The 15733-nt window shown below is 42.4% G+C and overlaps 2 protein-coding genes across 3 annotated transcripts in view; one reads left to right on the plus strand and one right to left on the minus strand.

Moving 5' to 3' along the window:
• MICAL3 (microtubule associated monooxygenase, calponin and LIM domain containing 3) overlaps nucleotides 1–15733 on the minus strand; it is a 1031057-nt gene that overhangs the window by 571724 nt on the left and 443600 nt on the right. The window lies entirely within an intron of this gene.
• LOC111526405 (cat eye syndrome critical region protein 2) overlaps nucleotides 1–15733 on the plus strand; it is a 193565-nt gene that overhangs the window by 125286 nt on the left and 52546 nt on the right. For both annotated transcript variants that reach the window (XM_023192096.2, XM_023192097.2), the window contains 3 exons: nucleotides 10838–11021; nucleotides 12866–13005; nucleotides 13777–13881. In XM_023192096.2, coding sequence (XP_023047864.1) covers nucleotides 10838–11021; nucleotides 12866–13005; nucleotides 13777–13881 — 429 coding nt within the window. The remainder of the gene's footprint in view (nucleotides 1–10837; nucleotides 11022–12865; nucleotides 13006–13776; nucleotides 13882–15733) is intronic.

A 15733-nucleotide genomic window follows, 5' to 3' on the forward strand; every position in this document is an offset into this window, starting at 1 on the left:
GCAAAACAGAACTGGTATAAGCCTGAGAGACACTGAGACAATTCAAATGATTTTCAGGAATTTGTTCATTTTGTTGCCAAAATAAAGTGGTATTTTACTGGGTGTGGGGCATGGCAGCTGGACTCCGAGGAGGCCCCCATGATGCTGGGAGCCCTGTGTTCCCATACGTGACACGGCACTGGGGGCATGTCAGGCACATGCTCGTGTTCACGGCCACACTCTGGAGACGCCCCTTGCGGCTTGGATGAAGCAGCAGCCGCTGGGCTGCTGGGAAAGCCCACGTGGCTGGGAACGCGGGTGGCCCTGAGGAGCTGAGGGCAGGCCTTACCACAGCTGTGCATTCTCCCAGGAAAACTAGGCCGTAAGAAAGAATGTTAGGCAAATAATGCGAGTCACAGAAGCATATACACCAATGACATATTCTTTTTAAGTGTAAGGCAAGGAGAACCAAATAAGGATACATATACGTGGAAAACGTACAAAGAAGATCAAGAGAAAGCTTGTCGCAATTCAGGAAAGTTATTAGACCTGGTAAGCAGGAAGAAGACAGAAGGTGTGAATAAGCACAAGCGGTAACCTGGAAGGTGGTGATTGTCCAACTTTACAGCACAATCACCCGAGGGTGGTTAAAACACAAATCACTGGGCCGCACCCGCATTTAATTCGGTAGGCTTGGGTGGGGCCTGGGAATTCTGTGCAAGTTCTGGGTGGTGCTGATGCTGCACACTGCTGGTCCAGGACTTCACTGGAAGGTCACTAATCTAAGGCATTGCTCACTTTCTGGTTTTCAGCTCAGTGGTGAAAACTGGATTCTTCATTTCTGACCAATCTTTGCCTTTCTCTTTCAATATAAAACTTAAGCAGAGTTTTGATTTGATACTAACATATTCTTTGCAACACTACATACTTTTTCTTCTATATTATCTGTGGAACTGCAAATCTGGTCAGTGAGTTTTATGGTCCTGTGTCAATAAAAAATAGTAATTTAGTGGCTCTTTCAGCATCTTTGTTTTCCATTGGGAAGTAGCCTGGCAAAGTGAGCGCTGGGTGGAAAATAGGAACTTCTGGTTTGCTCTTCACTGTCAAAGTAAAGCTGCGATTGAATCAAACTGTGTTTTGAGCTACGGTTTAAGCAGCATAAAAATATTTTTCATTAAATACTCATGATGATGATACTTACTGCTAAAATGTTTTTCCTTTCGTCAGTACATCTTTAGTAGAGTGCTCTCTATAGAACGCAAACTGATTTGTGCTTCAGTACGGTCTTCCCCCACTGTCCTGTGGCTTACACTCTTAAACCGTAATTCATCAACATTGTATATTTAGTTTTTCATTTAATTTTTTTTTTTTTTTTTTTTTGAGAGAAGTCTCGCTTGCTCTTGTCTCCCAGGTTTGAGTGCAATGGCTTGATCTTGACTCACTGCAACCTCTACCTCCCAGGTTCAAATGATTCTCCTGCCTCTGCCTCTACTTCCAAGTAGCTGGGATTAAGGTGGGCATCAACACGCCCCGTGAATTTTTGTATTTTTTAGTAGACACTGGGTTTCACCATGTTGGCCAGGCTGGTCTGAAACTCCTGACCTCAAGTGATCCGCCCACCTTGGCCTGTGCTGGCATTACAGGTGTGAGCCACTGCACCCAGCCTCATTTAATTTTTAATTATGGATCTAGCGTTGCACAATAGATTCCCTAGTTTAGGTCACTTATAAATAAACATTGAGTGTTTGGGGTTCTCTTTACAGAAATACCCGTCATCTTTTTGGAAATCGCAATACTTCTGTTAAGTACGTTCATCATGTCTTTATTAAAATAGGCCAGTGTTTTGTGACAAATGAGTGCACCACATAGTCACTCTCCTGTGAAGGAAATCTTCCCAGAAAGTTTCCTTTGTAGTCAGTCTTCCCCATACCTACAATGTACACCTGGCAACCACTGACGTCATTTTTATCGCAATAGCTGGAGCCTAACCTGTTCTAGAACTCTATGAATGGAATCACACAGTGTGAAATGAACTCTCACCAGCTTCTTTCATTAACATAATGCGTGTATGATACTCACCCATGCCGTTTGTATCAGTGGTTTATTCCTTTGAGGGGAGTGGGGGATTAAATTTATCTAGTGAAAAATGTATCACAATTTATTTAATCTGTTCTGTTCTTGTGATGAGCACTTAGATTACTTCCAGTTTGAGGCTATTATGAATGAAGCTGCTGTGAACATTTGCATACAAATGGTTGTGTGCACTTTCATTTCTCCTGGGAATTGCTGGGGGGGGGTCACATAGTAAAAGTATGTTTGACTTAAACTGTGAAATTATTTTCCAAGCACTTGGCAACATTTACATTTCCACTAGCAATATCCGAACAGTCCCGTTGCTTGATATCTTTTTAAATTTTTATTTATTTATTTTTGAGATAGAGTTTTGCTCTTGTTGCCCTGGCTGGAGTGCAGTGGTGCTATCTCTGCTCACTGCAACCTCCGCCTCAAGTGATTCTCCTGCCTCAGCCTTCCAAGTAGCTGGGATTACAGGCATGCGCCAGCTAATTTTCTGTATTTAGTAGAGACGGGTTTCACCATGTTAATCAAGCTGGTCTTGAGCTCCTGACCTCAGGTGATCCACCCGCCTCGGCCTCCCAAAGTACTGGGATTACAGGTGTGAGCCCCCTCATCAGGCCTAGTTGCTTCCTGTCTTTGCCAACATCTGTTGTTTTTAATTTTACTAATCCTATTGTGTTTAAAGTGGCAGCTCATTGTGGGTTTAATTTCCATTTCCCCCATGACTAGTAATGTGGAGTGGTTATTCACGTGCTTACCATACATTTGTATATGTCTTTCTTGGTGAAATACTTGGCCGAGTGTTTTACTTCTTTTAAATTAGGGATGTTTATTTTATTTATTTATTGACTTTTTTGAGACAGAGTTCCTACTCTGTCACCCAGGCTGGAGTGCAGTGATACGATCATAGCTCGCTGCAGCCTTGACCTCCTGGGCTCAAACAATCCTCCAGCTTCAGCCTCCTGAGTAGCTAGGACTATAGGTATGTGCCACCACACCCTGCTTATTTAAAGCTAATTTTTTGTAGAGACAGGTCTTGATACTCTTTGCTTCTTTTTGATTTTATTGATTCCTCTTTTTTATTTCTTCTATTTACTTTGGCTTTAGCTTGCTCTTTTTTTTTTTTTTTGCTTCTTTAGAGTACTGTTTTTGAGCTTTTTTTTCAAATAACAGGCATTTAGCGCTATAAATTTACCCTAAAAAAACTTTTCAGTTTCCTTCTAACCCATGGTTGGCTGCATCCTGTGAATTTTGATGTTTATATTATTGTTGAAAACATGTTCTCCTTTATTTCTTCTGTGATCCGAAAGTGTATTATTTAAATTAGTGATGTAGTATGTTAATAGTGGTAATACTGTTGAGATCCATTCCTTACTGTTTGTGTATGTGTGTGTTTGGTCTGTTAATGTGAAGCCAGTGTTAAAATCTCTCTGATTGTGGATCTGTTTCTACCGTAAGTTGTGCCCATTTTGTCTCAGGGTTGTGGTGTCCTGTTACTGGATGTGTAGCAGTAGCTTTGTTATGTAGTCCTGGGAAGTTGTTCCATTTCTTCTTATGTGACACTCTGTCTCCACATCTGCTTTGTCTCATGTTAATCCTCAGCTTTCTCATGCTCACTCTGCCTAGTAGATCATTTTCTGTCCTTTTAATCTATTGATTGATTGATTGATTGATTGATTGATTGATTGATTGGAGATGGTGTCTCACTCTGTTACCCAGACTGGAGTGCAATAGTATGATCTCAGCTCACTGCAACCTCCACCTCCCAGGTTCAAACGATTCTCCTGCCTTAGCCTCACGAGTAGCTGGGATTACAGGTGACTGCCACTATACCTGGCCAATTTTTTTTTTTTTTTTTTTTTTTGTATTCTTAGTAGAGACAGGGTTTCACCATATTGGCCAGGCTGGTCTCAAACTCCTGACGTTGTGATCTGTCCTCCTCAGCCTCCCAAAGTGCTGAGATAACAGGCATGAGCCACCACGCTGGGCCTCCTTACGTTTTTTTAAAGTGTACAATTCATTGGTTTTTATGTATTCACAAAATTGTGCAACCATCACCACTATCTAATTGCAGAATACTTCCATTACCCTACAGCAGGCACTTTGTACCCATTAACAATCATTCCCTGTTTCTCCCCACCCCAGTTCCCAGCATCACTATTCTCCTTCCTGTCTCCACAGGTTTCAGTGTTACAGGCCCATCTAGTGACTGGAGCCATATGGGAAGTGTCCTTTTGTATGTGGTTTTTTTCACTTAGAGCTGTTTTTGAAGTTTTAACCATGTTGTAGCGTGAACCAGTACTTCATTCCTTTTTATGGTCAAATAATACTTCATTGTGTGGATACACACTTTATTCTTCAGTTCATGGGCTTTTTCGCAGGTTTTACTTTTTGGCTCTTATGAATTCTGCCACTTTGAACATTTGTGTGCAAGTTTTTGTGTGGATGTGTGTTTTCCTTTCTCTGGGGTGTACGTCTAGGAGTTGGAGTGGCTGGACCGGTTGGTAGTTCAGTGCAACTTGGCGAAACTTCTGCAGCAGCTGCACCACTTAGCCTTCCCACCAGCTGTGTGTGAGGACTCCGTGTCTCTGCATCCTGGTCAGCACTTGTCACTCTATGTTTCTTGACGTCCACCATTATAGTGGACATGAGGTGGTACCTCATTGTGGTTTTGGCATGCATTTCCCAAGTGGCTAAGGTTGAGAAACTTCTCTGCTGCTTTCTGCTTTTTGTTCCTTTGCTGGTCCTTCAATGCTTTCTTTTAGGCACGTGAATTTTTTTAAAGTGTAACACTTTATTTCCTCTATTGGTTTCTTGTTCGTGTGTGTGTGTGTTTAGCAGTTGTAGAGCAAACAATATATATCCTTAAATTATCCCGAGCTATTCAGAATTTTTATTGTACCTCTTCATGCCTTATACATGATACTTGAGAATTCTCACTTCATCTGTATAGTATTTAAGTTCCATAAAAAAAAAGCCTTTATCATTTTAGAGATAAATTTGGGGTTTATTCACTTTCTTGGTTACCCAGCATAAACATTCATAAACACATGTAAGAATGTGTATTATATACATGTTTCTCTAGGCAAAGATAATGTTTTGCATAGATTTTGACTTAACCGTATTTTCCTTTAATTTGAAGTAGCCATGATTTTAACTTACGTTGGCTCTCATGTTGATTTTAGTATGTTGAATATAGTAGCTATTCTACAGCCCTAGGGAAGAAGAACTGTTATTTTAATTATGTTGCCCTGGTGATGAACGCATCAGTTGATGTGTTCATCTACCTTCCCTTCTTTTCTTTTTTTTTTTTTTTTTTTTTTTTTGAGACAGAGTCTGGCTTTGTTGCCCAGGCTGGAGTGCAGTGGCTCGATCTCCACTCACTGCAAGCTCTGCCTCCCGGGTTCGTGCCATTCTCCTGCCTCAGTCTCCCGAGTAGCTGGGACTACAGGCGCCTGCCACCACGCCTGGCTAATTTTTTTTTTTTTTTTTTTGTATTTTTAGTAGAGATGGGGTTTTACCATGTTAGCCAGGATGGTCTCGATCTCCTGACCTCGTGATCTGCCCATCTTGGCCTCCCAAAGTGCTGGGATTACAGGCGTGAGCCACTGCGCCCGACCTTGGGCTGGTCTTCTTATAAGCTTCGAGAATAGATGCTTTATCAAGTATTCGTACAGAATCTTTTACTTGCTGCTTTACTACTGGAACCAGAATATTTATCTCAATCCAGTACTCATATCATATGTGGCCTGTGTGTACATGTATTTCATTTGCTTCACAAATTGTAGCAAGTAGGAGAACGCAGTTTGATTTTTCATCTTATCTCCATTCTGGGAAGCCTGGTGCCATACCCTTATTGCTCCCCTGTAGAGAGACCATGGCTGCCCTTTCATGTCCCTAACACATGCCTCAAACAACTTAAGAGACTTCTTCTTGTGATCTCCCTAAACAGGGTACAGATATTAAAAATGTGTTGTCCTGCACAGTGAGGAATTCTACCAGTTCCAGCCGGCAGAGGCTTCTGCTGGAACACTTGAATCAGGTCGTGCCATCCTTGGTCTCAGCAGTAGAAGCACGTTCTGTCTGGAGCGAGCTGAGAAATTCTCTGCTGGGCCTCTAAGAAATGGCTAACTTTAAGAGTTTGGAAAGGTTGTTGACTCATTCTTACTTTCACTCTCTCTTTCTCTGTTGCCCATAGGGGGAAAAGAAAAGAGGTAATTAAACCAGTCTCATCTCTTCCCTCACAGGAGGCTGAATAATAGCCAGTGGTCTTTACTGCTGTTTTGTAGGATGGAAAATGAATGCGAAAATGGGTCATTTAATAGTATTTGGAACTTTTCCTAGACAAGAAATAAAACAGACCTTGTTGTTCTGAGAAATTCCGTTTGGTTTGATCTTTGCATTACTATATTTAAATGAAATGTTTTATTATAGTTCAAGATAATTTCAGAATGATGAGAGTTACTAAGTCATTAAGAGGGAACTGCACTGAGATGAATGGATGAGTAAGTGAATGAATGTTCCAGGTAATCTAAACTTGAGAAGCTTAAAAATATGTACACATTAGTTTTTAGCAGCACAGTGCCACTGTTCTCTTTTTCCTTTCCTTTATTTTATTTTATTTTATATATTTTTTTTATTTTTATTTTTATTTTTTTATTTGAGACAGAGTCTCGCTCTGTCGCCCAGGCTGGAGTGCAGTGGTGCAGCCTCAGCTCACTGCAACCTCCTCCTCCCGAGTACAAGCGATTCTCCTGCCTCAGCCTCCTGAGTAGCTGGGATTACAGGCGCGTACCACCATGCCTGACTAATTTTCATATTTTTGGTAGAGACAGGCTTTCCCTATGTTGGCCAGGCTGGTCTCAAACTCCTGCCCTCAAGTTATCTGCCCATCTTGGCCTCCCAAAGTGCTGGGATTACAGGCGTGAGCTACTGTGCCCGGCCTCTTTTTCCTTTAAGTAGTAAAACCTGGAAGTACATGCAAAATTGTGTGCTCATTTTTCTGGGGGAGAAGGTATGCAGTCTTTTTCAAATTCCTAAGTGTTTTCTGTCCTGTAGAAGATGAAGAACCACTAAATGAAAAGAATTAGCCTGATTTTCAGCTTCCCGAAGCCTTTTTATTTCAGATCACCCTTAGCGAATACCTTTGCCTTCAAGAGCTTTTTCCCCATTCACTTTTGGATGTTTAAAAGGAGACGTGGATTTCTAGGAGAAGGTTGATCTACATACAAGGAAATGGAATTGTGTTGGATTATAGGCCCTCAGGTGTCTCCTAGGTAAGGTGGCATGGAGATAGATGCCTTAAAGCTTTTAGCAAAAGTGATATAATTTAAACTGAGTAGGACAATAGGCCTGTTGGGAAGGAATCTCAAACATGCAATTGTTTGAGACAAGCAAGGGATTCCAGACAGATTGGAGGCTAAAGGAGCAGCACTGTGGATTCACAGGCGGTGTCTGTTGGGCTGGTGTGCCTGTACTTTCTCAGCCTCACATTGGAGTAAGAAAGGTCTCGCTCCCTGGCCCAGCATCTTCTGCACATCCTCAAGTGAAGCTGCTGTTCTGGTGAAATGATACAGATTTCAGATTCTATGTTTTGTTTTATTGCAGGAAAAAACAGACTTCAGTGTTTGGGGAACTTGGTGTACATTAGAAATTCTCGAAAGCATGTGGTAGATAGAGATTTATTGCCAAAGGATAATTGTCTTCTTCACACTTCTGGCTACTAAAAAAGCAGTTTTTTAAAAAAACTTTTTAATTTTTTTTGGAGATGGCGTTTCTTGTTGCCCAGGCTGGAGTGCGATGGCGTGATTTTGGCTCACCACAGCCTCTGCCTCCCAGGTTCAAGCGATTCTCCTGCCTCAGCTTTCCCGAGTACCTGGGATTATAGGCATGTGCCACCACAACCAGCTAATTTTGTATTTTTGGTAGAGACGGGGTTTCTCCATGTTGGCCTTGCAAAGTGCTGGGATTACAGGTGTGAGCCACCATGACCGGCCAAACTTTTTCATTTTTAAATTCACCATTACAGTGCTGTCTCTATTGTAATGTGAGTTTGAACTACTCTTTACCCGGCTCCTCACTCCAGAAGGGATGACAGCAACTTCAAAAACAATGGAGAGGGGCGGCCAGTCCAAACCCTGCAAGGTTCAAGCACTTGTTATTGGCCAGTGCTTGTGTGCTGAATGTGAATGCTGCAGGCCAGTGAAATTCGTGAGAGCCCTGATTGCTAGAGCTATTATGCTGCATTTTGATGAAGCTGCCATACTCACATTTTCCCCAGTGAGATAGTAATAGTAGGGGAAGACGTTTCTTCCCTCTTTGAAAAAGCAAACTGTTTAATTTCTTATTTGCCTAAGCCTTCTTAATTTTTTCCACAAATATTTCCTTTCACTTTGCTACAAATATAACTATCATAGATTATAAGTCAACATGGTATATGCCTAATTTTAAAATGTCAACATGGTGTATGCCTAATTTTAAAATGGTATCAATAACTTCTTTAGGCCTCTTTGTTTATTAATAAGAAAAAAAAATTCACATCAAGCATGAGGTAATTTAGATCTTGATTCTTAATAGTTGAGATGTAAAATAACCATCTAACAAACAGCTCGTTATTACTGCAAGGCACATTTAGGTACTGATCAAAATACATGGCTGGGTGCAGTGGCTCGTACCTGTAATCCCAGCACTCTGGGAGGCTGAGGCAAGCGGATCACCTGAGGTCAGGAGTTCAAGACTAGCCTGGCCAAATTGGTGAAACCCTGTCTCTACTAAAAATACAAAAATTAGCCAGGCATGATGGTGGGCACCTGTAATCCCAGCTACTCAGGAGGCTGAGGCAGGAGAATCACTTGCACCCGGGAGGCAGAGGTTGAGCCAAGATCACACCATTGCACTCCAGCCTGGGCTACAAGAGCAAAACTCCATTAAAAAAAAAAAAAAAAAAGCCAGGCGTGGCCAAAATCCTGTAATCCCAGCAGTTTGGGCGGCCGAGGCAGGCGGATCATGAGGTCAGGAGATCGAGACCATCCTGGCTAACATAGTGAAACCCCATCTCTACTAAAAATACAAAAAATTAGCTGGATATGGTGGCGTGCGCCTGTAGTCCCAGCTACTTGGGAGGCTGAGGCAGGAGAATGGCGTGCACCCGGGAGGTGGAGCTCGTAGTGAGCTGAGATCATGCCATTGCATTCCAGCCTGGGCGACAGAGCAAGACTCCGTCTCAAAAAAAAAAAAAAAAATTGCATTTGCACCTGGATGTGGTAAGATGCACTTGTAGTCCATATGCTCCAGAGACCAAGGTGGGAGGATTGCTTGAGCTCAGGAGTTTGAGTCCAGCATGGACAATATAGTGAGACCTCACATGGTAAAAAATATATTTAATGCGATTATAGGATTGCCAGACTCTACCGAAGAAAAAACTTAAATTGCCATCTAGGTGTCTTAAATGTTCTCTGTAGAAAAACTATCTTCAAATTGTAATATACAGACATGGGAGGATTGCTTGAACCCTGGAGTTCAAGACCAACCTGGGCAATGTGGTGAGACCTCATCTCTATGAAAAATCAAAGAAAGGCCGGGCGCGGTGGCTCACACCTGTAATCCCAGCAGTTTGGGAGGCCGAGGCAGGCAGATGACAAGGTCAGGAGATCGAGTCCATCCTGGCTAACACGGTGAAACCCCGTCTCTACTAAAAATACAGAAAGAAATTAGCCGGGAGTGGTGGCGGGCGCCTGTAGTCCCAGCTACTGGGGAGGCTGAGGCAGGAGAATGGCGTGAACCCGGGAGGCAGAGCTTGCAGTGAGCTGAGATCGCGCCACTGCACTCCAGCCTGGGCGACAGAGGGAGACTCCATCTTAAAAAAAAAAAAAAAAAGAAAAAGAATCAAAGAAGAAAAAATTTAGAATGCAGTGTTTTATAGCATAACTTAAAGTTCATGTATAATAGAATATAAAATTATAGTTGCATATCTGTGTAGCCATTTGTATTCTGGAGGAGTTTCCGCCTTTTTATCTTAACCTGAAATATAAATTAGGTTAGGCCAACTACAAGTTTCTTTTTTTTTTCTTCTTGCCACCTATGTCATAAACCCCACTTTGTACTGTCTGTCTGAACCGCATAGTGTCTTCAGTTGTACATGTAGAGGGTGAGACTTTTGCCTCAGCTTCATAGCCTACACATTTGATTATGCTTTTACCCATTCTACCAGAATGTGCTATTTGGGCTTTAAAGTCAACCTATTCTGTGAAAAACCCTCTTTATGTATTTATCTTCCTTGATAGTTGACAAAACACAATATCCATGTAAGTAGGGTGAACCTTCATGAGGGACTTCCTATTGCTGTTTTTCATTTCTGCTTTCTGTGCAAAATTTGTCAGCTGGGCCACGTGTGTTAGCTCACACCTGTAATCCCAGCACTTTGGGAAGCCAAGGCGGGCGCATCATTTGAGCCTAGGAGTTTGAGAACAGCCTGGGCAACGTAGGGAGACCCCTGTCTCTACAAAAAATACAAAGATAAGCTGGATGTGGTGGTGCATGCCTGTGGTCCCAGGTACCTGGGAGGTTGAGGTGGGAGAATCTTTTGAGCCCAGGAGAACTGCAGTGAGCTGAGATCTGCCACTGTGCTCCAGACTGGATGACAGAGCAAGACCCTGTCTGTATAAAAAAACAAACAAACAAACAAACAAAAATCTGTCAGCTGTCAGATCATGAGTTCTCTGTCTCCTCCCAACCATCCTATATGTTATATTAATGTATTTTTGTGTTTGGGGCCCTGGTCTAGGCCTCAGACATTCCACAGCTACCTAGAGGACATCATCAACTACCGCTGGGAGCTCGAGGAAGGGAAGCCCAACCCTCTGAGGGAAGCCAGTTTCCAGGACCTGCCTCTTCGCACACGGGTGGAGATCCTGCACCGCCTCTGTGATTACCGGCTGGATGCAGACGATGTCTTCGATCTTCTAAAGGTATGCTTAACTGGCAATCCTTTCCCTACAGCTATGAAAAGCCAGCAATCAGAAATGCAGTCAGAATGTAAAACCCAAAGATATCAGCCAGAGTTTGGCTTGTGGTACTAGTCTTGGTACTATTCGTTGCCAATAACACTGTATAGAAAACCATGATTGCTGTAGCCAAGGAGATGCAGGATGTGCATCCCTATGGAAGCACATGATTTTGCTCTAATTTCTAGTCTGGTTTCATCTTCCTTTACGTGCACTGAGTCCCATCTGCAATAGGTACCACCAGAGAACCGTGTTTGTTCTGTCATCAGCCAAACCTGCAACTAAATTAGCCACTGAATTTTATTTCTCAAGGTGTAAACTCGATTGAATATAATTGAAGTATTTACTGAAATCTCCAAGAACCTGAAACCATATATGCTAGTGAAGTTCATCCTCTACATACATCCACGTTACAAAAAATGTGTTGAAGAAGGAAGCTATGGCCATCTCTCTGCTCCCGTTTGGTGCGGTTATCTGTTTTAGATCCTAGAGCGGCCCGGATGCTGTGGCTCACGCCTGTAATCCTAGCACTTTGGGAGGCTGAGGCGGGCGGTTCACGAGGTCAGGAGATCGAGACCATCCTGGCTAACACGGTGAAACCCCGTCTCTACTAAAAATACAAAAAACTAGCCAGGCGTGGTGGCGGGCACCTGTAGTCCCAGCTACTCGGGAGGCTGAGGCTGGAGAATGGCGTAAACCCGGTAGGCGGAGTTTGCAGTGAATGGAGATCCCACTGCTCTCCAGCCTTGGCAACAGAGCGAGACTCCATCTTTAAAAAAAAAAAAAAAGTAGTATATCATCGAAGGGAGGGTGTGGGTTATTGCTTTCACTCGTAGGGAGGTCAGTTTCTAATCCTGTTCTATCATCAGTGATTTAATGTGGTGATGACTTCAAAGTTGAGCTCTGTGCATGAACACATTATAAAAAAATCATTGTGTAATTTAGCACAGTCTTTGCCGAGGACTCAAGGACTTCAGTAGCAGTGGGAAGGCCAATATAGGTCAGCCCCCGAGGTAAATTGGGAGCCCTGTCGCTGGAGCTCAGCTGGAGTGATAGGTCACGGGAGGTTATGCTGGAGCTGCCACAGAGGATCCCGTGGGGCAAAGCTTGCCCCTTGCCTCATCCACCCAGTTGTACTTGTCTTTCTTTTTGTGTGTGCTCACATTAAAACAACTGCTCCCAGCCAAATCTGTAAACTGTCCATCAGGATTGTTGTTGGATTCTCTTTTTTGTGAAAAGGGAACAATGGTGGGGATAGGGAGCATTTTAGTATTTCCATCTCTTGTTCCTCAAAGTAGGTGCCACCTTCCCATTGTATTCTTGTTTCTTAGGCCGATTGAAAATTACATAAGATACTTGGACATTTTTATTTTACTTATTTTATTTTTATTTTTATTTTTATTTTTGAGACAGAGTCTCTCTCTGTTGCCCAGGCTGATATGTGGTGGCATGATCTCAGCTCACTGCAACCTTCACCTCCCAGGTTCAAGCGATTCCTCTGCCTCAGCTTCCCAAGTAGCTGGGACTATGGTCGCCCGCCACTACGCCCAGCTAATTTTTTGTATTTTTAGTAGAGGCGGGGTTTCACCATATTGGCCGAGCTGGTCTGGAACTCCTGACCTCGTGGTTTGCCCTCCTCAGCCTCCCAAAGTGCTGGGATTACAGGCATGAGTCACCGCACCCAATGATACTTGGTCATTTTTAGATTTGAGGTATGCCTGAGTGTAAATTTGGAATCCTCATTTTCGTTTTTTCCTGGTGCATTTTGTTCCCCATTTCCCCAAACCCCTTTTTCTTGTTCTGCCTAGGGTCTAGATGCAGACAGTCTCCGTGTGGAGCCATTGGGTGAAGACAATTCTGGAGCACTCTATTGGTATTTCTATGGAACACGAATGTACAAAGAGGACCCGGTACAAGGAAAATCCAATGGAGAACTGTCTTTGAGCAGGTACGTTCTTTAATGTCAGGACGTGATAACTACTGTATTAAAATGTCATTAAGATTAAATGCATCAGAATTCTACAGCACGATTTTTTTTTCCTAATGAAGGAATTCTCTCTAAGCATGCCTGCAAAGAGATGCTAAGGAGATACTTCATGCAAAAACAAAAAGGGATTAATTCTCTGCTACCAGAGGGGTTAAAGATGCTTTTTTGATCTGAAGTTCTTGATAGGAGGTTTCTGAGAAATGCCACTCCTGTTACCACAGGCTATTTTAATATAGCAGGTTTCTTCTCAGCAGTACAATCATTTCAGTGCAGTAGCAGTTTTCATCTTGCATCGTCAGTCCTTGAGATCTCCTTTGATCTCCTTTTTTCTACTAGAATTAATGATATAGTTTATGAACCTTAGTATCCATCAGTGTAAGAACAGAAGGAACTTACATGATGCCTGAAACATAAGCTTTACTAAGTAAGGAAGAGGCCGCATTTCCATAGCATCCCAAAACGATGCTAACCTCTTATTTAGGCTTTCTTGTTGCTAGGAGCATGCTTACTCTTCGGAAGGTGTCAGATCTTAAGCACATTTTAGTATTGCAGAATGTTAGTTTTCCTCAGATCCATAGTCAATACTGGAAGACTGGAAGTTACTCTTCCCTTTTCCTTTCACTGCTACATTTAATCCTTTTTGGCCATCTCATGGCCAGAAATACTGTTTTAAAATCATATGTAGCATGCCAATCCTATGCCAGAACATTTCTATTTAATATTATCTATTAGGGAAAGTGAAGGACAAAAAAATGTCTCAAGTATTCCTGGAAAAACGGGAAAAAGAAGAGGAAGACCCCCAAAACGGAAGAAACTGCAGGAGGAGATTCTGTTGAGGTAAGAAAATCTTGTTAGTTGTGGTCACAGACCATGGCAGAAGGGACCTTAATTCATTTATTCCTTTTTCTTTATTTTGCCTGTGCCGTGGGAAGCACATTATTATGGGAACCTGAAACTGGGTGCTTATGAGATTACCACGTGTGCAGTACAGAATCAGGAAGTCCTTAGGGCGTGGCATCTGGCAAGTCACCTGCCCTCTCTACGCGAGTCCTCTTACTAGACGATGGATGTACACTTAATGAGGATTATATTGAACAAGACCATTTTTTTCGTTCTTCAATTTTATATTTAATTTTAGCAATGAAAAAGATACTTGGCGATTTTCTTTTATATGTCGTTATCTTCTAGGAAATTTCACCATGTGAATCTTGCTATAGGAGTTTTCACAATCTGACCTATACTGTGTAAATACACTTCTTACTTAAGGATCAACTCTATCTATCACTAAGACTATTAAATTGAGGCTGTATTCTTAAAAATTCTGGTAACTCAGGACAAGTGGCTTCTTCCCTTGCTACTTGATATAAATGCTTGAGTTAGGCTGGATTTCACCGTGTTTCTTTTTAACCACTAAGAAGTATTTCTAGGAAATCAGATTAAGAGTATAAATCACTCAGAACCTGATTTTAACTCAGTCAGCATCCACTTAACTTTCTAGAAGTTCAGCCTCAGATTGCAGCTGCCTATGTCTTCCTTACCCGTTTCCGTGACAAATGTCCTGTAATTACTTATGTTTTGTGTATGCAACACCTGTTTCCGGGTTTGGTTAGGATTCCACACGTCCTCTGATATTCAGAAAGCTTAGTGATACCTGTCTGCATTTACCCGTAAGTATCAAGAAACGCAGTCGCTTAGAGTTGGGACTGTAGCGTCATTTTCACAAACATCCATGGACTTGTGCGGCCCTCTACTGGTGATTTTTTTTTCCTTGAGAGCTGTGTATGTAAGCCAGTATTTAAATATTTTATCATTAAAATTTTTTTTTTTTTTTTTTGTATTTTTTTTAGTAGAGACGGGGTTTCACCTTATTAGCCAGGATGGTCTCGATCTCCTGACCTCGTGATCCGCCCGTCTCGGCCTTCCAAAGTGCTGGGATGACAGGCTTGAGCCACCGCGCCCGGCCTTTATCATTAAATTTAAAATTCAGTTTCTCTTTCACGCTAGCCACATTTGAAATGCTCAACAGTCACATGGTTTATTGGATAATGCCAATAGAGAACATTGCCATTCTCTCAGAAACTTGAAAACAAGAGAAAAGTTTCCTTTCTTTTTCAGGGATACAAGTGAAAATGATACTTCATGCTATTGCGTTATACACTTTGCATTTTGTAATTTTATCTCCAACATCCCTGTGAGGTAGGCACTATTAATAGCTCCATTTTTGGGGAAAGTTAATTAACTTTCCTGAGGTCACGTTGTAAGGGGCACAGGTTGAATAGAGGCATTCCCAGTTTGGAGCCCATGCTCTTAACCCTCTACCTTAGGTAAGGATAAATTATGGTAAATACACCTGTCTTCAGTGTGGCCCCAAATCAGCAAGGACATTGGAATCCCTACAGTTCTTTTTTCTTGGCATTTAATTATTAACAATTGCATCTGTCTCTCTTGACTGGAGCAGTAATAAAAAACAAGAACAGGCTGGGCACGGTGGCTCAAGCCTGTAATCCCAGCACTTTGGGAGGCCGAGACGGGCGGATCACGAGGTCAGGAGATCAGGACCATCCTGGCTAACACGGTGAAAACCCGTCTCCACTAAAAAATACAAAAAGTAGCTGGGCGAGGTGACGGGCGCCTGTAGTCCCAGCTACTCGGGAGGCTGAGGCAGGAGAATGGCGTAAACCCGGGAGGC

Source organism: Piliocolobus tephrosceles, chromosome 19 (assembly GCF_002776525.5).
Source record: "Piliocolobus tephrosceles isolate RC106 chromosome 19, ASM277652v3, whole genome shotgun sequence".
In the NCBI taxonomy this organism is placed as follows: domain Eukaryota; kingdom Metazoa; phylum Chordata; class Mammalia; order Primates; family Cercopithecidae; genus Piliocolobus; species Piliocolobus tephrosceles.